The sequence below is a fragment of the Mastigoproctus giganteus genome, chromosome 1 (assembly GCF_048544385.1).
Source record: "Mastigoproctus giganteus isolate SK-2022 chromosome 1, ASM4854438v1, whole genome shotgun sequence".
Lineage (NCBI taxonomy): Eukaryota > Metazoa > Arthropoda > Arachnida > Uropygi > Thelyphonidae > Mastigoproctus > Mastigoproctus giganteus.
The window spans coordinates 114,228,587-114,243,515 of NC_143575.1; the positions used below are offsets into that span (position 1 = coordinate 114,228,587).

The 14,929-nt window shown below is 38.9% G+C and overlaps 1 protein-coding gene across 1 annotated transcript in view; it reads left to right on the forward strand.

The window, feature by feature from the left end:
• Nucleotides 1–431: 431 nt before the first annotated feature.
• The window catches only part of LOC150091104 (uncharacterized), a 131,285-nt gene continuing 116,787 nt past the window's right edge, over nt 432–14,929 (forward strand). Inside the window, exon 1 of the mRNA XM_090374299.1 lies at nt 432–669. Coding sequence (XP_090230425.1) covers nt 639–669 — 31 coding nt within the window. The 5' untranslated portion in view covers nt 432–638. The remainder of the gene's footprint in view (nt 670–14,929) is intronic.

Here is a 14,929-nt window from a genome sequence, read left to right on the forward strand (position 1 = left end):
ATCTCGTGAGGGTTTGAATGAGATTTGTCCAAAAGACCGTTCTATTTTGGAAACACCTTTTACTCCATCCTACTTGAATATATTCTGTAGCCTTCTGTTTCCAACCGAAATTCATTATCGCTTCTCATAACAGGATGTTGTTTTCACACATTCCTCCGATAAACTTTTTTGTTGTTGTTTTTTGCATTGGCATGTTTTATTCTCCCCCCTCCCCCTCCTGTTTTGTTGCTCTCTCTCTCTCTCTTTCTGCTTCATTCTTACCTGTCTAGGCCCTGCATAAATACGGCAGCAGCATGTGGTGTTGGCAGGTAAGGCCTGTCCAGAAACGGAACTTGAAGCGAGCACGCACGCACACATACACTTACGTACACACACACAACACACGCGCGCGCGCACGGGTCACGAGTTGTAACTACAGATAAACAGAAGAGAGTAGCCGACGTGGTTGAGCAAGACAATTGCCGCAAGGATCGGAGGCAAGAAAAAGGAAGCAGTTAGCGGCCGACGCACGTGGCGAATTTCCCAGGAGTTTTGTTTTAAACATGCAGTAAATGATAGACGATTCGATTTTATTTGCTGTCATTTAGTCCTGTGCGTGAACACGGAAGTTTTACACCGAGGACAGTCTTTTGTAGGTCATGAAGCAGAAAGTCCACGTGGTTTCGATAGGTAAGATTGTTCATTGTACCCGATGAAAAACGATAATTTTTCTTATTTGAATATGAAGCGAAATCAAGGTTATCATGAAATTCATTTCGGTTGACCTAGAAAGTTGTTTGATAGCGCTGTCGATAACCTTAAAACCGATAAAAGCGTTTTGATTTTTTCCGCTTGGACGCATTGTATATGATCTGGGCATACCGATGTCACTGAAGGTTAATTATATCAAAAGTAATGGGAGAGCGGTTCTATACACCATCTCTCAGGAATTAAGTGATTTTAATCAATTAATGCAGATCATTAATATGAAGAATTTATTACTTTAACCGAATTGGCATTTGTTGTTTAAGTGAACAGGTGGCAGTCCGGTTTGTGATTGACCTAGATTATTAAGTAAAATTACGCAGTGCCTGTTAGCAGTCATCACACATTCCATTAACTGCTCGCGTTTTATTAATGTAATCATTTGGAAAAAAGAAATTTTAAACGAAAGAAGTTGTTTGATAACTACCAAGATCGATGCAGTGAGTAGTAATCAAAATATGCTTGATTTTAACAACAATTACTACTATTATTAATGCTACTACTACTACTACTAATAATAATAATAATAATACTCGTAATAAATGTTGTAAAACGGTGACTAGTGTCATTTATCTAGAGCTATCCAATATTTCTCTATTTTTATTTTTATTAAAAATCCTTCAGTCTCATAAAAGGATAAAGATTTTTTAATAATAATTAAAAAATGATAAACTTTGACTAAATGATAAATGATACTAGTCGTAGTTTCACAACGTGACATATATTATTAAGAGCAGAAAAACGAACCTGATACATTTCAGAGTACCACAGAACATATTAATGTTCTCAGACACACAGAAATGCGTCAGGGTCACATTTCTGTAATGGTCACCATTCCAGAGCTGTTATGACTTAAGGTGAAATATGAACTTGATAAGTGGGTTGTATTTAGAGAACGAGACGATATTAATTAAAAATAAAGGTTAAGATATCTAAATCTGACTAAAATCATGTGAAATGCTTTTTAAGCTACATCGGATACAGTGCAGACTGAAAAACACCTGAAAACAGAGGATGCGCTGACATGTCAAAATAATAATAATAAATAATAATAATAATAAATAGTAGTGCGTTCAAATTGCTTTAATTCAATTTCAAAATATTGTCTGCTGAGGCTATTTTTAGTGGCAAACCCTAAATTTAATACGAAACTGGGATTATTATGAATCAGTTGTTTTAGAGTAATGCCGAAGTGACCAGTGCTATGAGACACCAGTATATTGTTATTGGTAAAATAGATTGTGGTGTGGACTATCATCCGTGGGTTTGATTGGGGTATTCTTTTTTGATGCAACTGTTGCTGGTGCTGCTTACCTCAACTGGCTTCAGGAATCAATCGTCCCACACATTCGTAAGTTATTTGAGGATGATGATGAATTTTATTTTCAACACGAAGGGACACCTCTCCGTTTTCATTGCGACGTTAGAGCTTACTGGATGAAACTCTCCCAAACAGATGGATTGGACGAAGAGGCAGTGCAATCCATCTGTTTGGGAGAGGGATTGGACGAAGAGGCAGTGCATTCAACGCATTCAGCAGATCTAACGCCATTGGATTTTTATTTTTTTCTGAGAATGCCTCAAAGATAAAGTTTATGCCACAAAACCAGCAACAATCGCTGAATTACGGCAAGCTATTGAAGCAAAATGTGCAGCAATACCAAGAGATATCTTAGGTTTTGTAACATGTAACATGTAACATCTGTAAAATCGTCGAGAAACTGAAGTATGCACTTCAGTTTCTCGACGATGTCAACACTGCCTGGATGAGAATGGGGAACAATTTGAACACTTGCGTTAATGCATATTTTTCTTCATCATAAAATTATAAAATTGAATTTATGGAAATAAACATAGAAGTTATTAACAAGCAAGGCGCCTCCGTAGCCAGGTGGGAAGGAGCAGCAGCAGTGCGTAGCACACGCTTTCTTGATTAGACCGGGGTTCGAGCCCGTCACCACCAAATACGGAGGATGCGGAAAGGTCAGGGAATGACCACCGCATATTCCCGGAGCAATATGGCCTTAGTTGCTAATGCTCCTAAAAAACAAATAACAACAACAACTTAACAAGCAAAGTGTCTATACATTTTTTCTGGACACTCTGTATATGCATGTTTGCATCCGTGTAGTTTATCTCTATGTCATGTGGGTATGTGGTTGAGGATGTGAACTTAACCTGCAAAAAAAAGTTTGTTCTAGATATTCAGAGTGCTGTGGTACAAGTGATGCAAACATTCGAGCGAGTGAAAGACTGTGAATGAGAACGTTCAATAAATTGTTTGAATAGTCTCGGAATATGTATATAACAATAAATAAATAGATTAACTGTACATATATACATGTCTACCAACAATGACTTGGCCATGTGTGTGAATTGTGCAGTGACCAAATGAGAACATGGGGTTTGTAATATATACAGGGTGTTTCAGTTAAACATTTCAGAACTTCTAAGAGGGGTAGGGTACATCCTGACAACTCGAAATCATACAGCAATGTGGGGTCGGAAATGCTTTCCTGAAGCGGTGTTGTACACAGAAGCACCATAAAGAAAAGAGACCGTAAGTGAGAAATCGTTTTAATAATACATGAAAAGAAGCAAAAGGTACATGGATTAAAGTAAGTGTTCGAAGTTTGTTCCACGGGCTACAATGCACGCCTCACATCTCCAACGCATGGACATCCGAACATTCTGGAATACTCCAGGCGTAACAACACGATGGTTCCAACACGATGGAGCCCCTGCTCATTATAGCGGAGTTGTTCGTAACTACCTGGATGTCACATTTGCTCAACAGTGGATCGGACGTGGTGGTCCCGTGCGTTGGCCTGCTCGGTCACTCGACCTATCATGTCTTGATTTTTATTTCTGGGGTCATATGAAATCGCTAGTTTATGACACCCCTGTTGACAATGCTGAGGAGCTGGTTGCAAGAATCGCAGTAACTGCCGAAGAAATTCGAAATTCGCCTGGAGTATTCCAGAATGTTCGGATGTCCATGCGTCGGAGATGTGAGGCGTGCATTGTAGCCCGTGGAACAAACTTCGAACACTTACTTTAATCCATGTACCTTTTGCTTCTTTTCATGTATTATTAAAACGATTTCTCACTTACGGTCTCTTTTCTTTATGGTGCTTCTGTGTACAACACCGCTTCAGGAAAGCATTTCCGACCCCACATTGCTATATGATTTCGAGTTGTCAGGATGTACCCTACCCCTCTTAGAAGTTCTGAAACGTTTAGCTGAAACACCCTGTATATACAGGTTGTTTCAAAAGTGATGGTCAATAATTTAAAGGTGAACTGTACAGACTACAATATGCAAAAAAAGCCTAGTAAACATGGGTCCTTAGGTGAATAATTTTCGACATATTGCACATTTCTAGTTGGGATCCACCACTGACTTGTTTGTTTAGGTTAGGTTATGCTCAATCTCTCCGTTTCCCCTTCCTCAATGCTCTGAGAGGTAGCAGGCATGCTAGTACTTGTCAAAGGATAGTCAACATGGAAAGAAGTTACAGCAAGGAAGAGTATGCGGATATGCACTTCATGTATGGTAAAGCCAACGGCAGTGCACTCGAGACTGTACGTTTGTACCAAGAAGCATTTCCCCTACGAAGGCAGCCTAACAGGTGCACATTCATCAAGGCACATCAACGCCTTAGAGAACATGGGCGCTTCGCTCATGAAGTACGAGCAGGTAGGCCCAGAAGCATAACACCTGATGTTGAGGAAAGGGTATCAGAAAGAACATCCTTTAACATGTAACATCTGTAAAATCCTGTGGCGTTGAAACCAAACATTAAAAATATATTATCTTATGTTTATTAAAACCACCCGTGGCAAAGGATTCACAGCTTTTTGCTAAACTAGTGCTTCCATAGTCAATGGCGGATCTTAACAGAAAATGTGCATTATCATGAAAACGGTTCATTTGCGGCTCGATTTTCACTGGGACTTTTTGCTTATTTTAGTTTGTAATTTTCACCTCTAAATTAATGACCATCATTTTTGAAACACCCTGTATACATATAGTCGTCTGCGCGCGTAGCACAGTGGTATCGTCACCGTCCTCCCCACACCGAGTGGAAAAGGCCTGGGTTCGAATCCCGTCAATGACGCGAGGAACTTTAATGGGCTTTTTTCACTCCGTGGCTGAGTTAGTCGGTCTCAGGCGTAGATAGCAAGGTTCCCAGTAACTGGGGTTTTTTCGTCCAGCAAAACAGGCAAATCGACCATAGAACATACGCAAATTACAGACACAAATACGGGTTAATGTATTTAATTACGGGCAACCCTAAAATAATAATTTAATTTTTTTTTGTATATATATATAGTCCTGTCAGTGTGCAAGATAACGATTGAAAGTGGACAAATGGGAAAGTGGAAGTTGATATCCTTGTCTTAATTTTTTGAACCGTAAACGTTTACATGCGAAAAAAAACGTGCCCCGTGTAGCTTACATATAGTATGAATGATGTACGACTGGCTGGAGTGAATGTGTTGTGAACTGTCAGTCGACAAGTGCCCCTTCCCCGACTTGACTGCAGTGGTACAGTTAACAGTACAGAACCTAGCAAAGAAAACCCTGGTCTTGCTGTCGTCATGTTGCTTCCCTTTCTGGCAGCATGTCATGGCATGCGGACACTGGTTTCAGCTGGTATGAGAGGTGTGGGAGGTCACCTTGACCAAAAACTTAGGATACCCTTGCCCTAAGACAGTTATTCCCTATTCCCCGCCGTCCTCCTAACCCCAAATTTTCTCCTGGGAACGCCTATCACCCTAATACTTTTGCTACTGTTAACAGCACCCCCTCTGTGGAGGGTTAATTTTCTCTACATGGATTCCTTCTTCCTTATCTTTCAATTTCTCGGTAGAAGCCTTCCTATCATCCACCTTCTTTACCTTTCTCTTTTATCCAAGACTTCAACTGTTACTACTGCACACTTTTTCATCTTTTTATGGCTCTTTCTGGTAAGCTCAAGCGAAACGAGGGTTCGCTCAGCCAGAAAATGTGATCCCTACTACCTGACACTGCTCCCTGTACCTGGTATAGTAAGTAGGGGTTGGTGGTGTTCAGTCCCTGGGCTATGAGGCCAGGTGAACAACATAATCCTACGCTACACTCCAAAACAGAATGTGTAAAGTTCTCCTTTATGATCCAACATTAATGACTCTGTTTTCAGTGACAACAGGGTAGTGACGCATCACTGATCTTTATTGCAGAGTTATAATACAGACTATGATTATGTATACATTTAATAGAGTGATTTCCATGCTATTATTACTTCGAATTTCTAATGGTTCGGTTATTTTAGTAAAATTCGGGATGTTTCGACAAATATCTAGCTCTAAAAGAACTAGATATTTTTGACGGACGAACGGAGTAAAAAAGAAATAATAATCGCCGGATTTTCATTAGTCTGACTTTAATGAAATTTGGGATAACTCAACAGATCTTTTTAAAAGAACCTAATATAAAATTTTATGAAAATCTATCCATTAAGGATCAAGTTTGTGCATGCCGAAGGACGAACAAGTGAATACAATAGATGTTCCGTAGGTATATGCTAATATACTTAAAAATAGTAAAGTAAATTAGGCTACACCATCTAATAAACAGTAATGCAAGGTTGATAAAGACATGTGCAGTAGATGAGTACAATGCATCGGAGGACGCACTGCTCTTTGACCTGAAGATTAATTCCTCCGTTACAGGGAGTAATCTCCTGGTCCACATTGAAAATAGGAGACTGGTTATATGATAAATAAGAAAATGATCTTCCTAATGTAATGTTGTCCTCTTCTGCAGCACTATGTCTGAAGCAATGGAGTCTTCTGTAAATGACAGAAAAGCTGGGAATTGTGAAATACAGTATTACTGTCTAAACATCGGGTATTATATCTGTTGTATAGTACACTGCCATACCATTAATATCTGGACATTCCTTCGTGGATGGGAAAACAGGTGCTATGCATATAACACATCACAGAACCTGCTATAAATATGCACACTGGGCTTCGAACGGACGGACAATTGCAAAAGTGAGCATGAAAGATGACACGTTCAACAGAATTACTTCAACAGTTCAACAAATTGATCACCTCAACAAATGCTAGACGCCGATTAATACGGTGTAAGGAGCGCGAATCTTGGACTCTAGAGTAGTGTAAAACAGTCCTATGGACAGACGAGTCAAGATTCGCACTCTACCAGTCTGATGGCCGTTCCTGGGCGTGGCGAATGCCACGGGAACAGTTCCCTCCTGGTTGTATCCTTCCAACAATGAAGTTTAGTGGAGGCAGTGTCATAGTATGGGACTCCTTTCATGGTTTGGCTTGGGCCCATTAGTCATTATCCACAAAACCATGAAAGCTGTGCTATACCAGGAAAGCCTGGACAATTATGCACTTCCAACGTTATGGCAATACTTCGGGGAAGGTCCATACCTGTTGTACCAGCAAGACAAGGCGCAATGCCATACTGCTCGGGTCGTAACACAGTGGTTTGAGGACATGGGTGTGGAAAAGTTGGATTGGCCAGCCCAGGGTTATGATCTGAACCTATCTAGCACCTTCGGGATGTATTGGATCGTCTGGTGCGTGCATGGCGAGATCGCCCAAGTAACAAAGCCGAACTGGTGGCTGCGTTAAAGGCCGAGTGGAGGAACATATCGTCTGACATTTATAAAAATCTGGTTGAGAGCATGCCGCAAAGATTGAAGGCCTTCATAAAAGAAAATGGTTTCAGCACAAAATATTAAATGACAAAATAAAAGCTAATTTTTTGTCTAAAAAAATTGGTTTTAAACTTCACTTAATCCAAAGCTTTATGCAAATTTACTGAAGGCTGTTGATGTTACTGATATGGGTCGCGTACAATGGTATTCATCACGAGCATCAGTCTTTAGTAAATTTGCACAATTCTGTGGATCAAGGCGATAGAATTCAAACTGTTAATTATTATATTCTTATTAAAGGTATTCCCGGGAATACCACAAGTTTCGCACTACAAGATGTAATGCTTACATGCATGACTAATTTAGCTGTTAAAAGTTCGCTGCTGAAGACTGTTCCAAAAAAAAAAAAAAATTCGTTTTATATGTTTGCATTCCTGTCTTGATCATTTATGGTAATATTCTGGAGTGAGAGGAGTAGTCAAGCATCTGACAGAGCCCAAGCTATAAACTGCTGCACAAAACGAGTACATCCTGTGAGCGAAGTAATGCAAAGATAGCTCTTTAATTAAAACTTTAATTAAAAACTTAAAATTTGATGACCGTAAGAAAGAGGGGGAAAAAAAGGTAGAGTTTCGATCGACTTCTAGGCATACAGTGTCCCATAAAGCAGTATCTTGAGGTCACTGAAAATGGCGTGTGCAAATGAGAACCAATTAACTCTTGTGAACCTTACAAAGGTGCAACACCAGACTTATTTGACATAAGGAGCCTAGTATACTAGAATCTGTCCCCTCCAAACATACAAAATGGTATTTCGAGAGGAAAGAGAGATTACTTTTCTTATTTGTCCTTCTTCATTGCATTCGTGTTACTTTTTCGTTATTTAAACTGGACAATACTGGGCTATTAAGTTTAGGACAGAGCAAAAATGTCACTGTCATTTTTATGAATAGTCGAATAGCCATTTCCTGGGAACAAGTGACGCGGAACTCCAGGCAGACCAGCAAACAATAGAAAGATCCAGGGATGATCTCAATATGAGAGAGACGCTCCAAAAATGTACCCTATTATTAATACATCAAAGAAAGAAAATCCACGAAGAATAAAAAGAGCTGGTGGCTCAGAAAGAGAAGTTTGTCTTACTACTTTGTATAGCCTTTTACATAGTAATATGTATATTACTAAGGAACTCCTAGAAATTTCGCAAGGTGATGTTATTTCAGGTGTAACTTCTCAGAATAAAAGTTAGTTATCAGTAATATTGTGACGATCTTTCCTGCGTTTTACTGACTGGTATACTTTATGTAACTACCCAGAAAAAATGTTCTGCCGTTTAAGAACACGGTTAAGGAAACGTACACCTGGCATTCTTTCCAAGAAAATGTAACTCCATTTTCAAGATTCTGTATTCTCTACTACACCATTGAGAGATAAGTAGAACAATTACCAGTATCATATAGAGAGTAGGAGAAAACAGATTAGGAGATATTTAAAAAACATAAATGAAACTGCTAGATGCCCTGAAATTGCTAAAAAAAAAAAGGCTGAGAATGAAGTTGTGCCAAAACAATAATTGTTATACAATGCCTGTTTATCCCAACAAGAAGAAGTTGATCTTCAAGAAGCAGCTGAGATTATGACAACAGATGAATAATTTAGGGACTGTATGTAGATCGATGAAAATGTACCTTGCTCCCAACTTACCAGAGGATGGAGAGGAAGATTACAGGGCTGTGCCATGACTTTTAAGCGACTGAATGTAAGAAAATGCTCTGTCTGTCAAACAGACAAAGGGCGTCAGTATTCCTCTCCATATGGCTGCTTCCCGACTTGCATGTTCCGTTGACCTTGACAAAATCTCAAAAATTAGAAGCACTTTACAAATGCTATGAAGGAAATTAAAGTAATGAATTTTTCTATTCAGAAAATAAATAAGTTAAGGATATGAATGCAAGAAAAAAAAAACAACAACACATTTTTCGAACCTGTCTGAAGAATATGAAAGCTAATTAGTTTTGTATCGAAGAATTCTATTGAATAAAATTGTAAGAGACACAACGCTTGGGATTGTCACTTTTAGTGGGGATAATAGTTCATCCAAATGCTGGTTTCCATTAGTTAATATGGACATAGATACCGTTTATTAGAGCCAGGATGAGGTATTTCTGAAACAGACGCAGGTACGCGAAAGGCCATCTTTCTTCGCATCTAATTGTATCATTTGAACTTACACTATTGAATTTATTAACTCTTGCGCTCCTTCCGAGGCAGATACCTCAGTTGAGATACCTTCGTCCTGCTATGCAATTTGTAACCTAATTCGCATTACCGGCGAAGTGTTTCCACTTTGCCAATGATGCAGACATGGTAGTCGCCTAGTGTGCATCACTGCAATACATGGCAACTGGCTGGGCAGACCCTTAATAACCGCTTGCATTTTTCATTCTATCCACGATGTTCTTTCCCGGAACTGATGCGAGGGGCGAAAATCTCTCTCTCTCTCTCTCTCTCTCTATATATATATATATATATTAGAAATAAAAATGGAAAACAGGCTAGGTAATACTGAAAGAAAAGTTTTCTTTGTCCAAAGCTGTAAACAAGAGTAGGTTTCAAAAAATTATAATAATAAAATAACAAATATTATTGAAATCATTATAGCTAATTATCATATAAGGATTCATTTAATGGTATGTTATCTATGTGGAAATGTGGAAATAAAAAGATTTTAATAATAATTATTATAAAGGGCTAACCATTCAAAACATTCAAATAATAATCATCAAAAGCTATCTGTTTCCAGTAAGCCACCAGTTGGCAGTAAGAGTAGAACCTGACAATATGCATAGGCCTGAGTCAGAAAGCTGTAATAAAAAAGTAATAATTTATCAAAATTTAGGGTATACTGACAGAATAACAGCTAGTCCAAGAGAGAGCAGAGTCTACCAATATTACCCATATTATATACATAAGATGAAGGGGTGAGAAGATCAAAGATATAGAGAAGGGCAAAGGTACTCCGACGTAGTTGGAACGTAAATATCGTACCCATGCGGTATGGTTCAGGTATTCCTGTATTCCAGTGAACCAAGACCACCATAAAATAGAAAAATATCAGCCCGCCTCACGGGTCGGGCAGTTACGCTCCTGGTACGTCCGAGTACCATTGCTATATGGTTTGATCTTCTCGTTATGTCTCTGTATGCTATCATATTCTTAATTATTTTTATGTCCCGTGGATTATTAGAGTATTTGAGGAGAATTAGGGTACTATTTCCCCAATCCTATTTCTTGTCCTCTCACTTCGCAATTTTTGGGCTCGGCTAATTTCTTACCCTTTGTTAGCTCCTCCATATCCTCTCATCTTTTGGATATAATCTGTGTACATATTTGTTCAGTCTGTATGTTGGGCTAGCTGTTATTCTGCCAGTAGCCTCCTAAATATTGATAAATTATTACTTTTTGATTACATCAATGTAATTCCGGCCTATTGGCATATTTAGAAAATGACGAGGAGAGATCATTCACATTTTTGATTTAACTATAATAAAGCCAGCATGGGTGTAGTAACATAGTTACATCGCTTTTAAATGCCACACTGATTTTGTTCACGCACTTGCATATTGTGAAGGACCATGCCTTCATTATAGAAATTTGTGGCCTGCAATAGAAATCAGTTATTTGCGCTTTCCTGTACTCTAACTTGTTGTAAACGATGTTGTAGACTGCTCGACACGAAATGCTAAATTCCTGTGCAATTTTACTGCGTGCCATCCGTCGTCTGTCGTGCTTCATTATCGCGTCAAAAGCTTCAATTTTCTCACCGCCAGCAGACGTTTGGACACGTTCTGCGAACATTGACCTTGTCACAGCATTCCTGCACTTTATACTTCATGAAAGTGTATCAAAGGCTTTGAATTTCAGCAGTTTGCCATTTCTAGCACATGGAAAGAGAACAACGGTTTGCATCTCTTTTTCTCCTCTCGCTCACACACACTGTTAGTTGCACCGCTATTTCCGGCAGCTGCCAAATATGCAACCGGAACTAAATCAGTGCTGCCACCTAGTGCTGTACATTTGCAACCAACGTTTTAAAAAGTAGTTCGGTTAGTCTTTTCTATAACGACAAACAAAATTTTAGCTAATTAACGATCTAACCTCATGCATGCAATATATTTCGAGTTAAATGTTTATTGCTCTTCTTTAGTCGTCTGTTCAATTACGATACTATTCTATTATCTTTTATATGTGTTATTCAGACTTTGTAACTGGAATTATTCTCTATAATAAGCGCTGTTTCACTGGTGGCATATACTGTAATATAAAACTGTTATTTCGCATTATTTTATAATAACAGAATGAGCTAACTGTTATAGAACTTGAGGATGCTCTAGGACAGACAGCGGTGTTTGGCACATGCTCCTCAGAACCCTGTGATTCTGCCAAGAGAGTATCACGGATTTCGCAAATGATCTGTAAAATCTTTATTTTTGGTTTTTATATAATTTATATGTGAATATTATTCTTTAAAGATACTAAGGGTTCGCATAAAGGTTCTACTGTTGAACAGGACTGAAGAGAAGTGCTCTAGGATGTACGATATGCTTTCAAAATTATGCTTACACCACCACTACTTTAAAATGGATTTATTTTTTATTTATGCAATATACTGTATGTTATACAGAAAGAAGTCCTAAGAATTGGATGTTGCTGCAAAGTATTACAGTTAATACATGAAAAAGTAAACAGAATAAATAAAACTATAAATAAATAATTCATAACAAGTGAGACTAATATTGGGTCTTGTCCTTTTATTCCAAAACGCTGTTTATGCTTCTCAGACACGCTCATCTTAATTTATTGGATTACAGCCTCATAAGGTGATCCCTTCCTGAGTACTTCTGATCAATTTGCGGTAGAAGGCAGTTGATATTTCCCATCATTCCTCCTTGTTAGATGTACGTTCAAAGGGAAGGGTGGCCAGTGTTAGTCATTTACAAGATCGTAATTCTAGCGCTCACTGGAAGCGTTTTCGTGTGATTCAGGGCATGGTGCTATACCAGTCAGGCACATTTTGCAAAGTTATTTTTTTTTAACTGGGTGCCTACAAACCTGACTTTCTAGGCACCCTCGTTTTCTTTTTCTGAGGGTTATAAGTCACACTCCGAGCAGCGTTAAAAGTTCTTGGACTCAAATTTGTCTATAGGAGTTATGCATCTCTACCATGGAAATCAAAGCGGTGCAACACCATTTCGATTGATGTCTGAACTTTTTTACGTCACTGTTAGCAAAGATAACTATCGTGATGAAGCAGCCTTCCTCTTCTACAGCAGAATAAACTACAGATAAACTACAGCAGAATGAGGACAATCTGCTGTAGTTTATCGATAATAGCTACAGTCCATTTTGAAAGAATAAAACTGATTGTAGTAATAAGCAACCGAAAATGACTGATATGTCACCGGACAATCTGATCTCTTTGAAACTCTTTCGCGTTGTAATTCGTACTGACTATTAGTGATCCTCTATGTTCCCCTTTGACGCTTTCCGAAAGCTGCATGTTGCCTCTTAGACCCTACCTTACCAGTATCAGATAAGCGGCTGAGTGCTTTAGAGTGGACAGTGCATTATCACGCAAACTTAATCCACCACAAACCATTTTGATTCCTAGCTTTACAAAAGGATGCCCAAATTAAAATATAATTTTGTGTTTTGCTCTCAAATATTGTGATCGATAAGCAGAAATGATTCTAGTACACATTCAAAGTATGTCCTAACGCTTTTAAAGGTATGCAGATTAAAAAAAAAATGCCTGTACTCAATCCGGTCGATTTATAATCATTTCTAACCTGACATCAAGAAACGCCTAAAGGGAATTCTCATCAGATTACCTCTAGGAATTAGCGTGGCGGGTGATCTTGTCTCATATCTTTTTTTTTTTTTTTTTTTTACTATGTAATTCATTCGTTGCCCACGAAACGAGGAAGACCTCGCGGATCTTGAACGACTTGTTGGCGAATTCGTGGGATTCGTGGACAACAGTTCATATAACATTGGTACAGCATTACACTGTATTCTGAAAATGAGAGTAGTTTCTGCGATACTTGTAAGGTCTAGTTTATATATTTTTTTCTCCTTTGATATGTTGTAATAGTGGTGCTTGTGCGCTCTTGTGTAAGAACCCAATTTACAATGGGTACCAAAGCTTTAGATTTTTTTTTCTTTGTTGCATCCCTTATTACTGGAGTACTAATTCCACCTCTCAAAGGCTATTCCTCTAATACCCATGTCCCACATGATGCATAATAAACAAGAAGCAAAAAGGAAGGAAACAATTAAATGAATTTATCCCTCAGCTAACCACGGTAAATCTTTTTGATACTTTAACGTAGAGAACGGTAATCTACTCGACCAACCGGAAGCTCTTCTGAGATCGAATCTCTCTACAAATATTACTTTTCAAGAAAGTTCGATGCACATAGTATTACTTACTCTGTTTACTTAACACGCTCGCTAGGTTATACTCTTCACCGAGTTTCCTTAGACACGCTGATCAATTCAACTAAAAAAAAGGTTAAATCGGCTATCACAAAGTTGAAGATATTATTCATTACCATGATACTGACTTCTTCACTGAAATGCAAATAAATCAGTAGAGTATTTGACACCATAAAACATGGTGTAAGGTACCCTTATATATATATATATATATATAAAAAGAGTACTATATATATATATATAAATATATAGGTAGTACAGGCACAGTAGGTTATACACCGATGAGCCAATACATCATGACCAGCCAGTCGTTATGCAAATCGAAGCAACTGCAGGTGAACTACGGCGCGTGTGCGGGGTGGGACACGGTATAAAAAATACCTGATACTGAGCTCCGTTAATCAGTGTTACCCTTGTTCTTCAGATGGGAAAGGCAGCGGACTTAAGCGAATTTTACAAAGGTCAAATTGTAATGGCCAGAAGAATGGGTCAGAGCATATCCGAAACCGCACGGCTGGTGGGATGCTAACGGTTAGCCGTGGTTAGTACCTATCGAAAGATCCAAGCCCGAGGCGGGTTCAAATCCCGCTTCGGGCTTGGATCAGAGTATAAAATGTAAAACTTTTGGGAGGTGCATTATGGCCACAGAAGCCGATGCGCTAACAAAAAAAAAAAAAAATTACAAAAAAAAATACCTGCCGAAAGTGGTCTAAGGAGGGAAACCCCACGAACCGCCGGCGAGGTGTTGGACGACCAAAGAAAGCGAAGGCTTTCCCGGATGGCACGTGGCAACAGAAGGGAGAGGGTGGCGCAACTAGCCGGTAATTGGAATGCTAGTGACGGGATGCCATGCTCAAATTGGGGCTGCATAGACTCAGGCCGCTTCGAGAGCCCATGCTAACCACGGTTCACCGGCGACAGCGCCTACAGTGGGCACGCGAGCATCGAAACTGGACCTTGAATGATTGGAAGAAGGTCGTCTGATCCGATGAATCACGTTTCCTGTT